This window comes from Setaria viridis, chromosome 5, assembly GCF_005286985.2.
Source record: "Setaria viridis chromosome 5, Setaria_viridis_v4.0, whole genome shotgun sequence".
Taxonomy (NCBI): Eukaryota; Viridiplantae; Streptophyta; class Magnoliopsida; order Poales; family Poaceae; genus Setaria; species Setaria viridis.
This window is the reverse complement of record NC_048267.2, coordinates 39,852,668-39,866,444: the sequence shown is the minus strand read 5'-3', so window position 1 is coordinate 39,866,444 and position 13,777 is coordinate 39,852,668. Positions and strand designations below refer to the sequence as shown.

The following is a 13,777-nucleotide window of genomic DNA, read 5'->3' as shown; positions in this document are numbered from 1 at the left end:
TTCTTTTTCTTCAAGGTTGACGCAATGTGGCGGTGGAAGTTTCCATGACTATTTGCAACGCAAACCCAGGAGCCGAAGATGAACGTCACGCCTGCTTCGAACGTGACGATTGGCTTGATGATGAGTTGGACCATTGAGTTTGCTAGCGGATTCTCAGTGAAGTCCCCTACCAAGCGCGTCAGCTGTCGGTGTTTAGACCCGACAACCTACCGAGGGGGGTGCTTGAGGTAGTGTTTGGTTGGTGGGGCTCGTTGAGATTGGGAACTCGAAGGTGAACATAGACACACAATTTAGACAGGTTTGGGCTACTAGATTGCGTAATACCCTACACACGATCGGGAACTTGTTGGTTGGATTGAATTGCTTTGGAGGGGGTCCCTACCTCTCCTTATATTGCCGAGGATAGGGTTACAGGTCGGTTGATTTACAAGAATACTAGTCGAATTCTGACTAGGCGAGTCCTATTCTAGTTGCTACGAGTAGTTTTTCTAATCCTCGACTAGTTCCTATCTTGTCATGTAGACTACGTCATCTTGCACCATAACCTCCATGTCAAACACGTCTCGATGTACAACCCTATATTTAGGACTGTCCAAACCTTCTGTTGGTCCATAGATGTATATATGACATCAGCCCTGGTAAATACCCAGCTAGGCTTTCGCTAAAGGCCTCCAAAACCAACTCTGCATAGTACATCGTCGAGGCCTGCATGATAGCCAAAGCGATGGGATGACAGCGAGTAATCCACGACGACGACGATGAGGAACATCCGCAAGCACAGTAGCAAGTGGGCGCCATCACGACGACCGAAAAACGACCATGAAGCAATCAAGGAGCGATCGAATGGGAAGCAGGCGGGCTCGCCAGAGGAGCATACGTCGGTGGGGAAAAAGCGAATTTGGATGGATCAGAGCGCGACCTATGTGTGGTGGGGCATGCGGCTGGGGTGACGGAAGGGGGAGGAGCACAACCTAGGGAGGAGAAGGCGAGGTGGAGGAACGGGAGGGGAAGAGGCCTGTAGGGGAGCGGTGGCGGATTGCACGAGTCGCCGCTGGGGATAACAAGATGCGACCAACGCCCAAGGCCCGCAGGCCTCGACGACCAGCGGTAGCGACCAACCCGACGAAAGTTGGGGACGAGCGGAGAGCAGGAAAGAGGAGGGCCGGTCCCGTCCGAGGAGCCCGCCGCCGCTCCCACGGGCGGCAGCTCGCCCGGTAGCCCGACCTGTTCCGCCTGCTGGGGAGCCCGCCACGGAGGCCACGCCGCCCGCAGGGGGCCGCCCATCGGGGAGCACCAGGCAGGCCGACTAGCGCCGCCGCAACAACGACCATCGGGTACAGCGGCCGCCCGCCGGGAGCCCGAGACCGACCGTAGTGCCGTCGCCCCTGGAGGCCAGCGTTGCGGCGGCAAACGAGGTGGGCGACGCCGCGGCAGAGGCCCCCATGGAGTACGATGGGCGCAGGAAGCGCAGGGCAGGTCGAGCGACAGTAGCGCGCCGGCTCGAAGTAGCTCGTCCGCGAAGGCCGCCGCTGACATGTCGCCGGTGCTCGAAGCGCCGCCACGCCACGGCCCCTGGCCGCTGCCATGGCGAACTCGAACCCGCCGTTGTCGTGGACCGGCGGCACCAACCCGTGCCACTTGGGGAAGAAGGCGGAGGCTGATGGTTGGAGTGCCCAGACACCCGCGCCGGCCACCCTTCACTAGATTCGGGAGAGCTCGGCTGCCAACAAGCAGATCCTGCGGCCCACCAGCCGGATCCGGCCGCCGACCATGCCTAGTCGTCGTCGGGGCACGCGAAGGGGCCAACCGCCGCCGGAGCACGTGAGGGAAGGAAGGGATGGAGAAGAGAACAGAGAAGGAGGAAGAGGGGGGAAGGGAACGCGGCAACCACCGCTTGGAGCTGCAGTTGTTACCGCTGCTGGCCGGGATGGCGGTGGCAGCCGCTCTAGGCTCGGTGGACTAGGCGGCGGCGGCGGCGTGGTGCCCCGAGTCACCTCAGAGGAGACGATGAGAGGGAGGGTGTAGCAAAAATTACCGCTGCCGGCCTAGCTGCGGCCCATCATTCATCGCACAGAATTTTTTTTTTACTTTTTGCTGTACACGAAATAAAATAGGTAAAAGATATAGAAAATCTATCCGGGGTATCAGAAGTCGAGAGCACAACGGGATCACACAATCAGCTTCCATCTGTGTATGGCACAGTAAAATCTTGCTACGCGGCGTTAATTTGCCCTCTTCAGTTGGAGAAACGAAACAAGTAGCGTCTTTCCATGGCCGTTTCAGGATCGAGATCACGGCCAGCACCGATCCGAGATTACCAAGCGATTTTGGTTCTGCTGTGGGCATGTACTTAGACCACGGACGCGTTAGTTTGGAAATTTCCGGTGCGGCTAAATTTCTACAAAGAAGTTTGCTATCAAAGTGAAAGTGGCACAGGTCTCGGACTAGTCGTTGGGATCTCGCTCTACTCCAGCCTACAGTACAAGTATACAACACGGGATTTCCTTTTGAAAAAAGGGGGAAAAGCAGCCAAAAGAGGAAACAAAGATTGGGTTCAGGCTCCCAGGGTACAGGATTCTATTCTATTATTATAGAGTAGAGAATCAGAAATTTCCGGCCATGGAAAGCTAGTTCCAGACTTGCACAGGAGCAGAACGAGAAAACAGATCCTGCCCCTGCTGCAAGTTTGGCCGGCTCAATGTGGGCAACCGCAAAAAGAAGGATACCAATTCACATATCTCTGGCCCCTCTCGATAAAGTTGCCGTGAAAAACAGTAGCGAAGACACGAACCACGGGAAAAAGCAAATTTACAGCAGAAACGGAACACCACCCCGACCGCAAGAACTCAGTTTCAGGAACCGCAATCGCCTACAGCTAGTTCGAAGAAACGGACAGACGGCACCTGAGAAACAACCAGTTCGAACTCGTCGCAGCAATGCAGCATGGAGATGAACTTGAAGGAGAGACTCGTTTACAGCTAGATTTGGGGGTTTTTATTAGCAAATCAGGGCCTTTATAGAGCGGCGGGCGGCGGCGGCGTAGGGAAGCCGTGATGCGGCGCGTGCGCTAGGTTAACTGATTCACGAATCGTGACGCCAATGCGGGTCGGGCGGGCTTACCACCATTGAGCCGCAGAGCTATTCTCAGCCCAGCCCATGCATACTGTGTTTTCTGTTTGTTATTAAGCGACTGGTTTTACGGTAATGATAAAGCCCATGTGGTGTGATCCGATGGCGGGCGGCGGCTTTCGGGAAATCGTATACATCTTCCGGAAAGAAAGAAACTTATTTACCTTCCAATGTTTAAGATTCGTGCGTGCCCTCACAACCATTCGATCTGCTTCTTCTTTCTTCCCCTCCCTCCCAACCCTAGCGCGCTCCCTCTCCTGCGCCGCCACCGCACGACGCTCGTGCCACCGCCTGCTGGTTAGGATTTAAAAGTTGGGGGTCGAGCCATTCTGGTGATTACCGGTCTAGAGAGAAGCTCGGGGCAGCCGGTTTTCCTGGCGGTGGTGGCGGGCGAGACGGCGGCGAGGGTCGGCGGGAGACAACCGGATGGACGGGGTTGGCGGCGGGGGCAGTGAGTTGCCTCGGTTAGTGGTGGGCCGAGTCGGAGCGGTGGCGGCGGTGGGTGGGTAGGGTGGTAAGGCGGCGAGAGCCGCAGGCCGCGGGTGGAGGAAGAGGAGGGGAGGGTGCGGTGGGGCAGCCGCGGCACCGGCCGAGGCGCCAGCGGCTGCGAGGGCAGGCGGCGCGATGGGGTGGTGCGGGGGCGGCGGTGGAGGGCCATGTCGGCCGCTGGAGGTGGAAGAGAAGAGAAGAGAAGCTGGGCCTTTGGTGGGCTGGAAGTTAACTTCCTCATCTGTCTTCCGTTCTATAGATAGGAGCCCCCGCGGCTTTCCTCCCTTCGCCTAATGTTTGTTACGGCCCACCATAAACTAATTACTGGGCTTCTTTGAACTGTTGTGAAACTTGACCTATCAACATATAAATATATTTACACTAGGATCGAGCCCGTGTGTTGCTATAGGCAACAAAATATTTATATTACAATATACATTAGATTCAACGGGAGAATAATCATGTGAAAATGAGTACAAATATGGAATGTGATGCGCTTAAGATAATGTTTTATTATGTCAGGAAGGCTTGTTCTCCAGGCATTCGCTTCGTGCGAACCTATGAAATTATGAGTATCCTAGGATCATGGTCGTGCGTTGCTACGGGCAATTCACATTCTATCTTACCGGAAAGAAACAAATTCAGTATATAATTTTAATTACACTTCATTATGTTACTGATATATGGCGGTCCAAAACATATATATCACACACCAATCCATCTATCCTATTCTTTGCCTGTGATGCGCCAAAGAAAATGTTTTACAATGCCCAGTAGTCTTGTCCTCCAGGCGTTCGCTTCATGCGCCAGAAGATCGATGAAGAAGTTGCGCCGCATTTAATAGCATATTGTACATAAGATGAGTGTGTACTTCAAGTTAAGCTCTCGTGTGATGGGATTTATCGTATATTGTAAAATCACAAAGGAACGTACAATAAAAGTATATTTACTCACTTTTTCGATGTGCACATTTTAAGGACTATCCCACCGTGCCATGTACTGTAGAATAAGCCATCCATCTTAAAATCTGTAATACGATGAATCGTCAGCTATATAAATATACAAACTTATATTTTAAGAAATAAATGGTATTGACACTTCAAAATACCGATGTGTCAGAGTTGGTCTTACCATTCAGTGTCTTCCACAATCCCTTTTGCGTGTTCAAAGTCCCATTTGTGAACATCCTCCCATGAATCAGATTTAAGCTGCCATAAATTTTAGGTGAAACCCTACTATCTGTATCGCAGAATGTACATGTTTTATGACTATATACTTCCAATCTAACTTACAATACGACTGAATCTACTGCTCCTCCAATTAAAAAGATGCTAGCTGCTACTGCCTACTCCTAGACGCTCCTCTCTCTTACCCTTATCCCATCGAAGCATAGGTGCTAATTGCAAGGAATTGGTACTAACAATGGCTAATTATGGAACCAATATTGGATAATTTTCACTGCCTAAAAAATAGTGGGTAATTTCAACTTAATTAGGATAGGATGATTAACCCGAAGCTATTAGGGTCCAACCTAGACTAATCTTGATTAATTAAAATAACAGATGCCATATCCGAGAACCTTCTCGGATATAATCATGTCTAATTAGATCTAATTATGATCTAATCATAATGAACATGATTAACAGATTAATTAACATAATGGATGTCATATCCAATAAGTCGATAACCTCTTTGTATAATCATGTCTAATTAGGCCTAATCATGATCTAATCTACGTGAACATGATAAACAGAGGGTAACGAGAACTCACGCTTGAGCTGCAACGTCGCCGCTCGCACGGCACCCTCCAACATTCTGGTGCAGTTTGCAGCCAAGCGTTCAGCTTCACAACAGATCAGCGTCGGTCTAGTAGCGAGGTCAGGGAGTAGGCGATGAGAACGTTTCGGGAGAAGGATATAATGGATTGCATGTGTCCTTACCGATGGTCAAAAATTACCTAGCGAGGAGGTCAGTGGAGGTGTGGGGCAAGCGACAGGTTTGTCTCGGGCGTGTGCGACGGCGGCATCTAGAAAAAGGAAAGGAAGAAAATGGCCTTGTGCGACAGCGTCGGTGTTTGTTACGGGGAGTGTGCGACTCTGTCTCTTTACGTGCCAAATCAACGGGACAACGGATTGTATAATGCTCAGGCCTGTGGAGGACGGCCCAGCCCGGTAGTTGAGTTGCCTCCTGCGGTGCCTCCGGTGCTTCCTCGGCTCGATTGCTTGGGGGCCATGGAACAACTGGGGTGTGCTCTGCCATTCTCGACCCTATCCTGGGCTGATTGGTGCAATGCCACTCAGAATTGGCTCCATGTCTTTTACTCTATTTCAGCTACGGAGGATTTTTACTTACTTTCTATCCAATGCAGTGCGAACAATAATAGTGGACTCACGGTGGTCGTTTTAGCCTTTATGATAAAAGATGCATTTTAGGGCTGGAAGCATTCTTATTCAGATTTTAAAGACAACTTAATAATATTCCGCATCAGGCGTTGTGCCATTATGTGAAACAGTGAAATTGTGTTGCGTGTATTGTACATATTAGAGTTTATCTGTGTCTATTTTGCGTTGTTCGAATGACAATGAAGGACAGGATTGAATTGCGTTCAAAATGCCTGTATGTCATTTGGTTCATCAGATATTCACAACGTCATGTGTCATGCATGACTATGCATTTTCACAGAAGATTTAAAGTCTAATCCTCACATCGTTTGCTGCTGACAATTTTCAACATAGATTGCCAAATCATTACTCATTTATATTAGATACAAATATACAAAGTGCATAAGTATCATCTGCTGCTGACATGAAGCTCTATATTGCCAAAAGATCAATCATTTATCAGATACAAATATGCAAAGGGCAAGAGGAGCCCTTTCCTCCATTTTCCTTGTACCTACTAAATACAGTTCCGCTACGGTCATTACAGCCTCCTATGATTTCTATTGAATTTTGTTGTTATCAAAGAAAGCACCGCGTCACACGCATAAGACGCCGCGGCTAGCATGGCCGACACTGCCAGCAAGATAGCCTTCCCCTGCCTGGTCGCCGCCAGGATGGACGCGGCCACCGCCGCCGCAGCAAGGACGGCAAAGGCGTTCTTGAGCAAGGTGTACTTCTTGACGCTGGCCCTGCAGCCCTTGCAGTGCACGACGTGGCGTAAGTATCCTTAATTAACAGGTTGATAGAAGAATGGGGGTTTATAGCTCCACATCTAATTAGCTTTCCATTCATATGCAACTTTGAAGGATTTATTTTCACCAATGCAGCAAGAGTTTCCAAAGCTGCTACAACTATCTCAGGGTCTGACGATGCCAGGAGAACGATTTATGTGTAATGCATCTTTTTTTAATTTGCAACGGTGGGTACAATTTGACATTTTAAACTGTACATAGGTACACCAAAGTGGTGCCATTTATGTGTATTGTTTTAAACAGAACATGTGAATGATTATTAGAAGGTAACACTCCTTGTGAAAATAAGCACCTAGATAGTGGTTAACCATTACTGGAACTGTACTTCTACATCTGCAAAATTGCTAACCGAGGGGGGATGTGCTCAATGCATCATTTTATTTTTGTAGATGGCTGTATAGCACTATGTTTTGTCAAACATGGCAGCAGCAAAAATTATGAGGCAAGAACAGCACAGATCAAGCAGCTAATAGGAAGCTAATATCCTGTGCCAGATCAATCATGGCAGCAGCAAAAATTATGTGGCAAGAAGAAAAATTGTGTGGAAAGATGAAGAAAAATTATGTGGGACAGATCAGCAAAAATTGGAAAGGAGTAGGCTCCAGCAAAAATATGTGAACTGGATGTAATTACTACATGTTACCTTTCGCAAAACACTGCTTGCTGGAGCAGTAGGCTCAACCCGATGAACAAAAACACCCTTCAAGAGAAAAGCAAAATGGAATGTCAAAGGAAAGCACTGGATTAAGCTTAGAGCTTAGAATTTGAGGGTTGACTTTAGTAGCATAAGCTTGTTCGAGTGATTAATCTCAATACTGAAATTATGGTTTCGGAGTTTAACCTACTCTATTCATCTTAACTTTAGCATCTGAACTCTAATTATCTATACGCTGCATTTGCTAAGCTATACTGAGGGAGAGTACCAATCACGAGTTCACTCTGCCTACTGCTGAGGATCATTGTTCATGTTGAAAATTCCTCTGGAACTATACTGATTACTGATAGAAACCCAACCTCTTTTCATTAAAAAAATTCAATATTTACCTTCAGATGAATGAGATTATTTTGGTTTGGCTAATCCTGCAACCTACACTGACTTATGGAGTCTAGACAGCAGTATTCAGAGAATGAATAACCGTGACACTCAAAATTCAGTTAGCAGACCTATGACTTACCAGCCACAGGGTACTATGGTCACACTTTATTTGAGGGGCTGAGATACTTGTGATTCTTAAATCTTGGTAGACAGATATGGCTTTCTATAAAGTTCTCCGCTTAGGATACTCGTGCTATGCAATCAGGATCCTTTGGATAAAAAAAACTATACTACTGAATCCTTTGATAAGTACTTAACTATACTACTGAATCCCGGTAATAAATGGCCTGATGTCAAATAGCAGATCGAACTTGGCAAATATCAATCAGAACGTCATTGCTTTGTGACTGAATACTGAAAATCATTGTTGTTTCAGACCACCATTTGCTTTAACCATGATATAGCCATTCGAGGGTGACACCTCCAAAGAACACAGTGAAGTCAGTAAATAGAGGTCCCCCTTAAAGCAACACCTATACTTGGCAAATGATCGTATGAAGATGCAACTCAGAGAAAGAACAATTTAGTATTCTGCCCAGCAAATGGCTATCTAAACAAATTTTTCTGTTGAAGAGAGATGATAATGTAGCATAGGCTCTTACTTCTGCAATCAACATGGGCAGTGAAACAAAATTGCTGCAGGTTGGACACAAGAAACATGGTTGTCCTCCCAGTAAACACAGCCATGTTGCTGCCCCCTCCCAGAGTAAACAAAGTAACCATAGACATAGGACATGGGCACTGAGTCTGAATATCAAATTTCTCAAACAACATAAAGATATTCTTCAAGTTCAGTAACATCAGGAAGAGTAGTTTGGATCTTTAAGATTGTAAACCATTAAATGCACATCAATATCTTGCTTACCCTCCCTACAGGTCTTGCTGCGAGTCGTTTCAACGTCCCGTGCTTCCTTTCAACAAGATTCTCCAGGCTCCGCATCACTTTCTACAGCGCTCCTTTCTTCTGTGCATCCTCTGCATCTAGCCCAAGAGCACCCCTCATAGTCTGAAGCTGGTTCTCCTTCTGTGCCGCGGCTTGGTGGCTCTGAGTGTCTGTGAACCTGAGAAGAATTACCATCTTGTGAGGGGAAAATTGGAGTACCACATACAAACAGAACAGCAAACGAATGAACACATAATCTGCTATACACATGTAAGCAAAATGGTGTGCCAACTTGTCAGAAACTATTATTGTACAGCACATCAGAGACAGCAATCGAATTTGCATAATTCGAAACCCAACATGAAGGTACATTATTTCTACAAATCACAACACTCTCTACCATCCTCTGGTGTGTATGCAATTGAACACTAATTGAGGATATATCAGAACTGGTAAAATCAAAAGGGTAACATATTAACAAGAAAGGAACTCCTCGCGGCCATACCCTTTGCCCTGGGAGCGAGGCCCACCTTCCTCCGCCGCCGCCTTGTTCTCGGCGGCCTTGCGCGCCTCCCCGACGCTATCCTCGATCTGGGCCTCCGTGTACTCCTGCTCCTCGAGCGCGTCCCTCAACACGAGCAGCCGCAGCTCCACCTGCCGCTTCCGGTCGTGCTCCAGGATGTCCTTGTTGGGCTTCCGCGTCCTCTCGAGGCTGGAGCCGATGTGCGGAGGGTTGGGGGTCCCGTAGCCGCTAGCCGCGGCGGCGGCGGAGGAAGAGGGCCGGGGCTTGGCAAGGAACTTGCTCGCCCGGACGTGCCCGCTCGTGCCAGACCCCCGCGGTTGGCGACAGGTGCTGGCGACGTAGGGAGTGACGGCGGGGGCTGGCGACGGCGGTTCGCGATGGAGGGAGTGACGGCGGTGGCGGCTGGCGGCGCGACGCAGGGAGTGGCAGTGGCGGATGGTGACGCAGGAGAAGGACACAAGGAGGGGAAGTGGCGGCGGCGGATGGCATGCAGGGAGAAGGATTATTCTGCGCGGAGGGAAACGGACGGAGGAGAAAGGCCGCGCGCCGCAGATCATGGAAGTGCCAATTGAACGGCTTCTGAGCGGACGACGTGGAACCGACGGACGAAAAGGACCAAAGCCAGGGACATCGCGCCCCGTCCCAATGACAGGCCGTTTTGTTTGTGTCCACTTTGCTTTATATATATATATATATATATATATATATATATATATATATATATATATATATATATATATATATATATATATATATATATGTATGTATATAAAGTAGAGATAGAGTCGCGTCGCACCAGCGATTCGCGAGTTTCGAACGACTCCGCCGGCGTTACTGGCGGTGGAGGATTTTGACGTAGGAATCCTGCTACGAACTACCTACTGCTCGGGTTGATAAAAGGGCCGACATAGTTTGTTGCCCGACCTTGGCAGGTTCCAGTTAGGGGGAAACATGATCTAGGGTTCCACACAGAAGGATGGCGGCGGATGCATCTAAAGGGAAGGCAAGGAGGACCGATGCGGATGTTGATGAACTCCTGTAGAAGTTAAAGCTTAGTGAGTTGGAGAAGGAGGGGGTGTTCCTGGCTAAGAAAGATAGTGAGAGCCTGCCGGACGTCAAGTGGATGGCGCCAGCCAAGCTCCAGACGGTCAAATAACTCAGTGAAGCTTTGTTGATGTCGACCATGAGATCAGCTTGGAATATGGCACGTGAGGTGACTTTTCGCCCAATTTGGAAGAACATATTTATCGTTCAAGCCTTTTTGCCTATGTGATTGGAAGAGGATAATGGAAGAAGGGCCATGGATTTTTCACGGGTGTGCACTAATGCTTGAAGAATTCAATGGATCTACCGCGATTCCATCAGTTTTGCCTCACGTGGTTCCTACATAGGTTTAGATACACAAAGTTCCACATCTGTACCGCACGAAATCAATCTTGAAGCAGCTGGCGAGCAAGATCGGCGGCTTGGTAACGTTAGAGATGAGAGCCATAGCAACTGTTGGAGGTGACTTCCATAGAGTGAGAGTTAATCTAGAAGCGTCGAGACCGTTCTTGAGATTTGTCACATTGACACCGGAGTGGTGGGATAGCATCTTTATACAAGTCAAATATGAGAAGATTCCTCGATTTTGCTTGCACTATGGTCTTATGGGGCATGTTCATCTAGACTGTGGTAGAGGGGAATACATAGAGGAGGATCTCCAGTTTGGCAATTGGATGATAGCGGCTGAAGAGACGTGGCATCCAGGAACTCCCAGGGTACGTGGGAACACAGGTGTGGAGCGCGAACGACCCAAAGAAGATACGTCGAAAGGGATGGAGGATATGGAACGTGTTTTAGACACGGTCCCGATTAAGGTCACAGCAGAGATGAACAGTCAGTTACTCCTGCCTTTCAACGAGGAAGAAGTTAATGTTGATCTGTTCCAAATGTTTCCAACAAAAGCACCAGGGCCAGATGGTCCAGCGTCATTAGGATCTATGTGGTGAGGAAGTAACATCAGTTGTTTTAAGGGTGTTGCAGGGAGAAGATGATCCATCAAGCATAAATAATACTTGCATTGTATTAATTCCCAAGGTGGGTCTGCCAGAAGAGCTTGGTCAGTTTCGACCAATCAGCCTCTGCAATGTGATATACAAGATCGGTTCCAAGGTGTTGGCAAACAAATTGAGGAGAATATTGTCGGAAATTATAGCTGGAGAGCAATCTGCTTTTGTCCCTAGGCGACTAATAACAGATAACATCATTACAGCTTATGAGTGCATGCATTTTATGAAGAAGAACGAGCTAAAGATAGTAGGTGATGTGCCCTAAAGCTAGACATGAGGAAAGCTTATGATCGAGTAGAGTGGGATTATCTATGGTTAGTCATGATACGGTTTGGTTTTCACTAAATCTGGGTGGAGTCAATCATGACAATGGTGACCACGGTTTTCATTTTTGATGTTTTTCAATGGTGAATGGATGGAAGGTTTTAAACCCTCAAGGGGTATTCGTCAAGGGGATCCAATCTCGCCCTACCTATTTTTGTTGGCAGCAAAGGGCCTTTTGTGCCTGTTAAAATCACGAGTTCAGTCAACGCAACTTAATGGCATCAAGGTGGCCCCATCGGCTCCGGTGGTGAGTCACTTACTCTTTGCGGATGACAGCCTGCTGTTCTTCAAAGCAAATAGGAAGAGTGCGGAGGAAGTTAAGAACATGTTACAAGTGTACTACAAGGTGTCAGGGCAGCAAGTGAATATGGACAACTCGTCTACACACTTTGTTAAGGGGTGCTCAGACAGCTTAAGAGCAAAAGTAAAGAATATTCTGGAGGTTAATAATGAAGCTCTAAGTGAGAAATATGGAGGTTAATAATGAAGCTCTAAGTGAGAAATATCTAGGGATGCCTATCGATGTAGGCAGTTCAACAAATGGTGCATTTAAGTACCTGAAGGATCGAGTGTGGAAGCGAGTGCAGGGCTGGATGGAGCAAACGTTATCGTCAGGAGGGAAAGAAGTGTTGATCAAAGCAGTAGCCCAAGCTATACCAACCTACTCCATGTCTTGCTTCAAGCTCCCGAGAGGACTGTGCAAACATATTGATGGGCTTCTTCGAAGCTTTTGGTGGGGGAGTAAGGAAGGGAAACATAGGACATGCTGGGTAGCATGGGATGACATAACTAAACCTAAATGCGCAGGTGGCCTAGGGTTTAGGGACATTGAAATGTTTAATCTAGCATTGCTAGTGAGGCAAACTTGGAGAATTATGCAAGAGCCAGGTTCACTTAGTGCACGAATCCTTAAAGCAGTCTACTTTCCTGATGGAGATTTCTTGGATGTTGAAGTACGTGAGTCACCATCAAGGGTGTGGCGAGCATTGTTGATAGCAAAGAGGTACTCAAACAAGGGATCATTCGTAGGATTGGAATTGGTGAGAAAATACATATCTGGAGCATGAATTGGCTGCCAAGGAACTGCATGCTATGTCCTGTGTGTTGCATCGGAAATAATCCTCCGCAACTAGTCAGTGATCTAATTGATCAGACATCGGGGACTTGGAACTGCCACAAGCTAAATCTTTTCTTCACTCCGACGGACATAGAAGTTATCACAAATATCCCTCTTAGCTCAGATAGAAGGGATGATTTCTGAGCATGGCATTACGAGCGGACTGGCGTTTTTTTTGTCAGATCTGCCTATAGAATGTCGGTACACAATAAAGGAGCTACAACAGCTTGGTTGGATAGCACAGCTGGGAGGTCGGATACACACGCAGTGGCAAAGGAATGGAATGACCTATGGAAGGTCAAGGTGCCATCAAAGATTTGCATGTTCTTGTGGAGGCTTACTCGCCATTCTATCCCAACAGGTGACGTGCGCCACCACAGGAACAGGGCTCCGAACAACTGCTGTGGTTTTTGTGGAGCCTTGGACTCATGGAGACATTCATTGCTAGAGTGCAACATGTCCAGGTGTGTCTAGGCACTGGAACACGATGACATTACAGAAGTTTTGGGTCAGGCTCAGAATCAAGACGCCCGAGGTTGGCTGAAGGAGGTGATGGAGGTACTGCCACATGATAAACTTATACGGGTGGTCGTGAGATTGTGGGCAGTGTGGCATGCACGGCGCAAGGCAATTCATGAGAATGTATTCCAAAGTCCGTTGTCGACACATTGTTTTGTGGAACGATTTATAACAGAATCGGAGATGTTGAAATCAAGTCCAAAGTCGCAACAACAACTGGGACATTCAGATTCCAAAGTGGATACCCCCTCCGCATGGTTTTGCTAAAATCAATGTTGATGCGACCATGTCCAAAACTTGAACACGGCAGCAGTGGCGCCAGTGGCGCGAAGTGCTGTTGGTGCTTTTGTTGGAGCATCAGCTACGGTACTAAGGGGGTCGCAGACACCGAGACAGCAGAAGCGCTGGCATGCAGGGAAGGCCTAGCACTAGCAAGAGACCTACTCATTCAAA

At 48.0% G+C, this 13,777-nt stretch overlaps 1 protein-coding gene across 9 annotated transcripts; it reads right to left on the bottom strand.

The window, feature by feature from the left end:
- Window positions 1-6,352: 6,352 nt before the first annotated feature.
- On the bottom strand, window positions 6,353-9,920 carry LOC117858996 (pre-mRNA-splicing factor CWC21). 9 transcript variants are annotated; one of them, XM_072293790.1, is made up of 4 exons: window positions 9,321-9,920; window positions 8,773-8,968; window positions 7,455-7,511; window positions 6,353-6,748 (listed from the first exon to the last, which is right to left on the bottom strand). In XM_072293790.1, exons 1-2 carry the CDS (start codon window positions 9,868-9,870, stop codon window positions 8,907-8,909), a joined length of 612 nt encoding a protein of 203 aa, XP_072149891.1. In that variant the 5' UTR covers window positions 9,871-9,920; the 3' UTR covers window positions 6,353-6,748; window positions 7,455-7,511; window positions 8,773-8,906. The 9 variants fall into 9 exon arrangements, with proteins under 9 accessions (XP_072149891.1, XP_034598054.1, XP_034598053.1 ...); XM_034742163.2 differs by having other exon boundaries at window positions 6,353-6,756; window positions 8,166-8,968; window positions 9,296-9,897; XM_034742162.2 differs by having other exon boundaries at window positions 8,166-8,968; window positions 9,296-9,897.
- Between the last annotated feature and the right edge of the window lie 3,857 nt (window positions 9,921-13,777).

What these genes read in the sequence shown, in the direction of transcription:
- LOC117858996 (XM_072293788.1), bottom strand. Translation starts at nt 9,870, where the DNA reads ATGATCTGCGGCGCGCGGCCTTTCTCCTCCGTCCGTTTCCCTCCGCGC. An exon ending in CCTCGCTCCCAGGGCAAAGG is followed by an intron (nt 8,969 to 9,295) that starts GTATGGCCGCGA and finishes AATTCTTCTCAG; the next exon opens with GTTCACAGACACTCAGAGCC.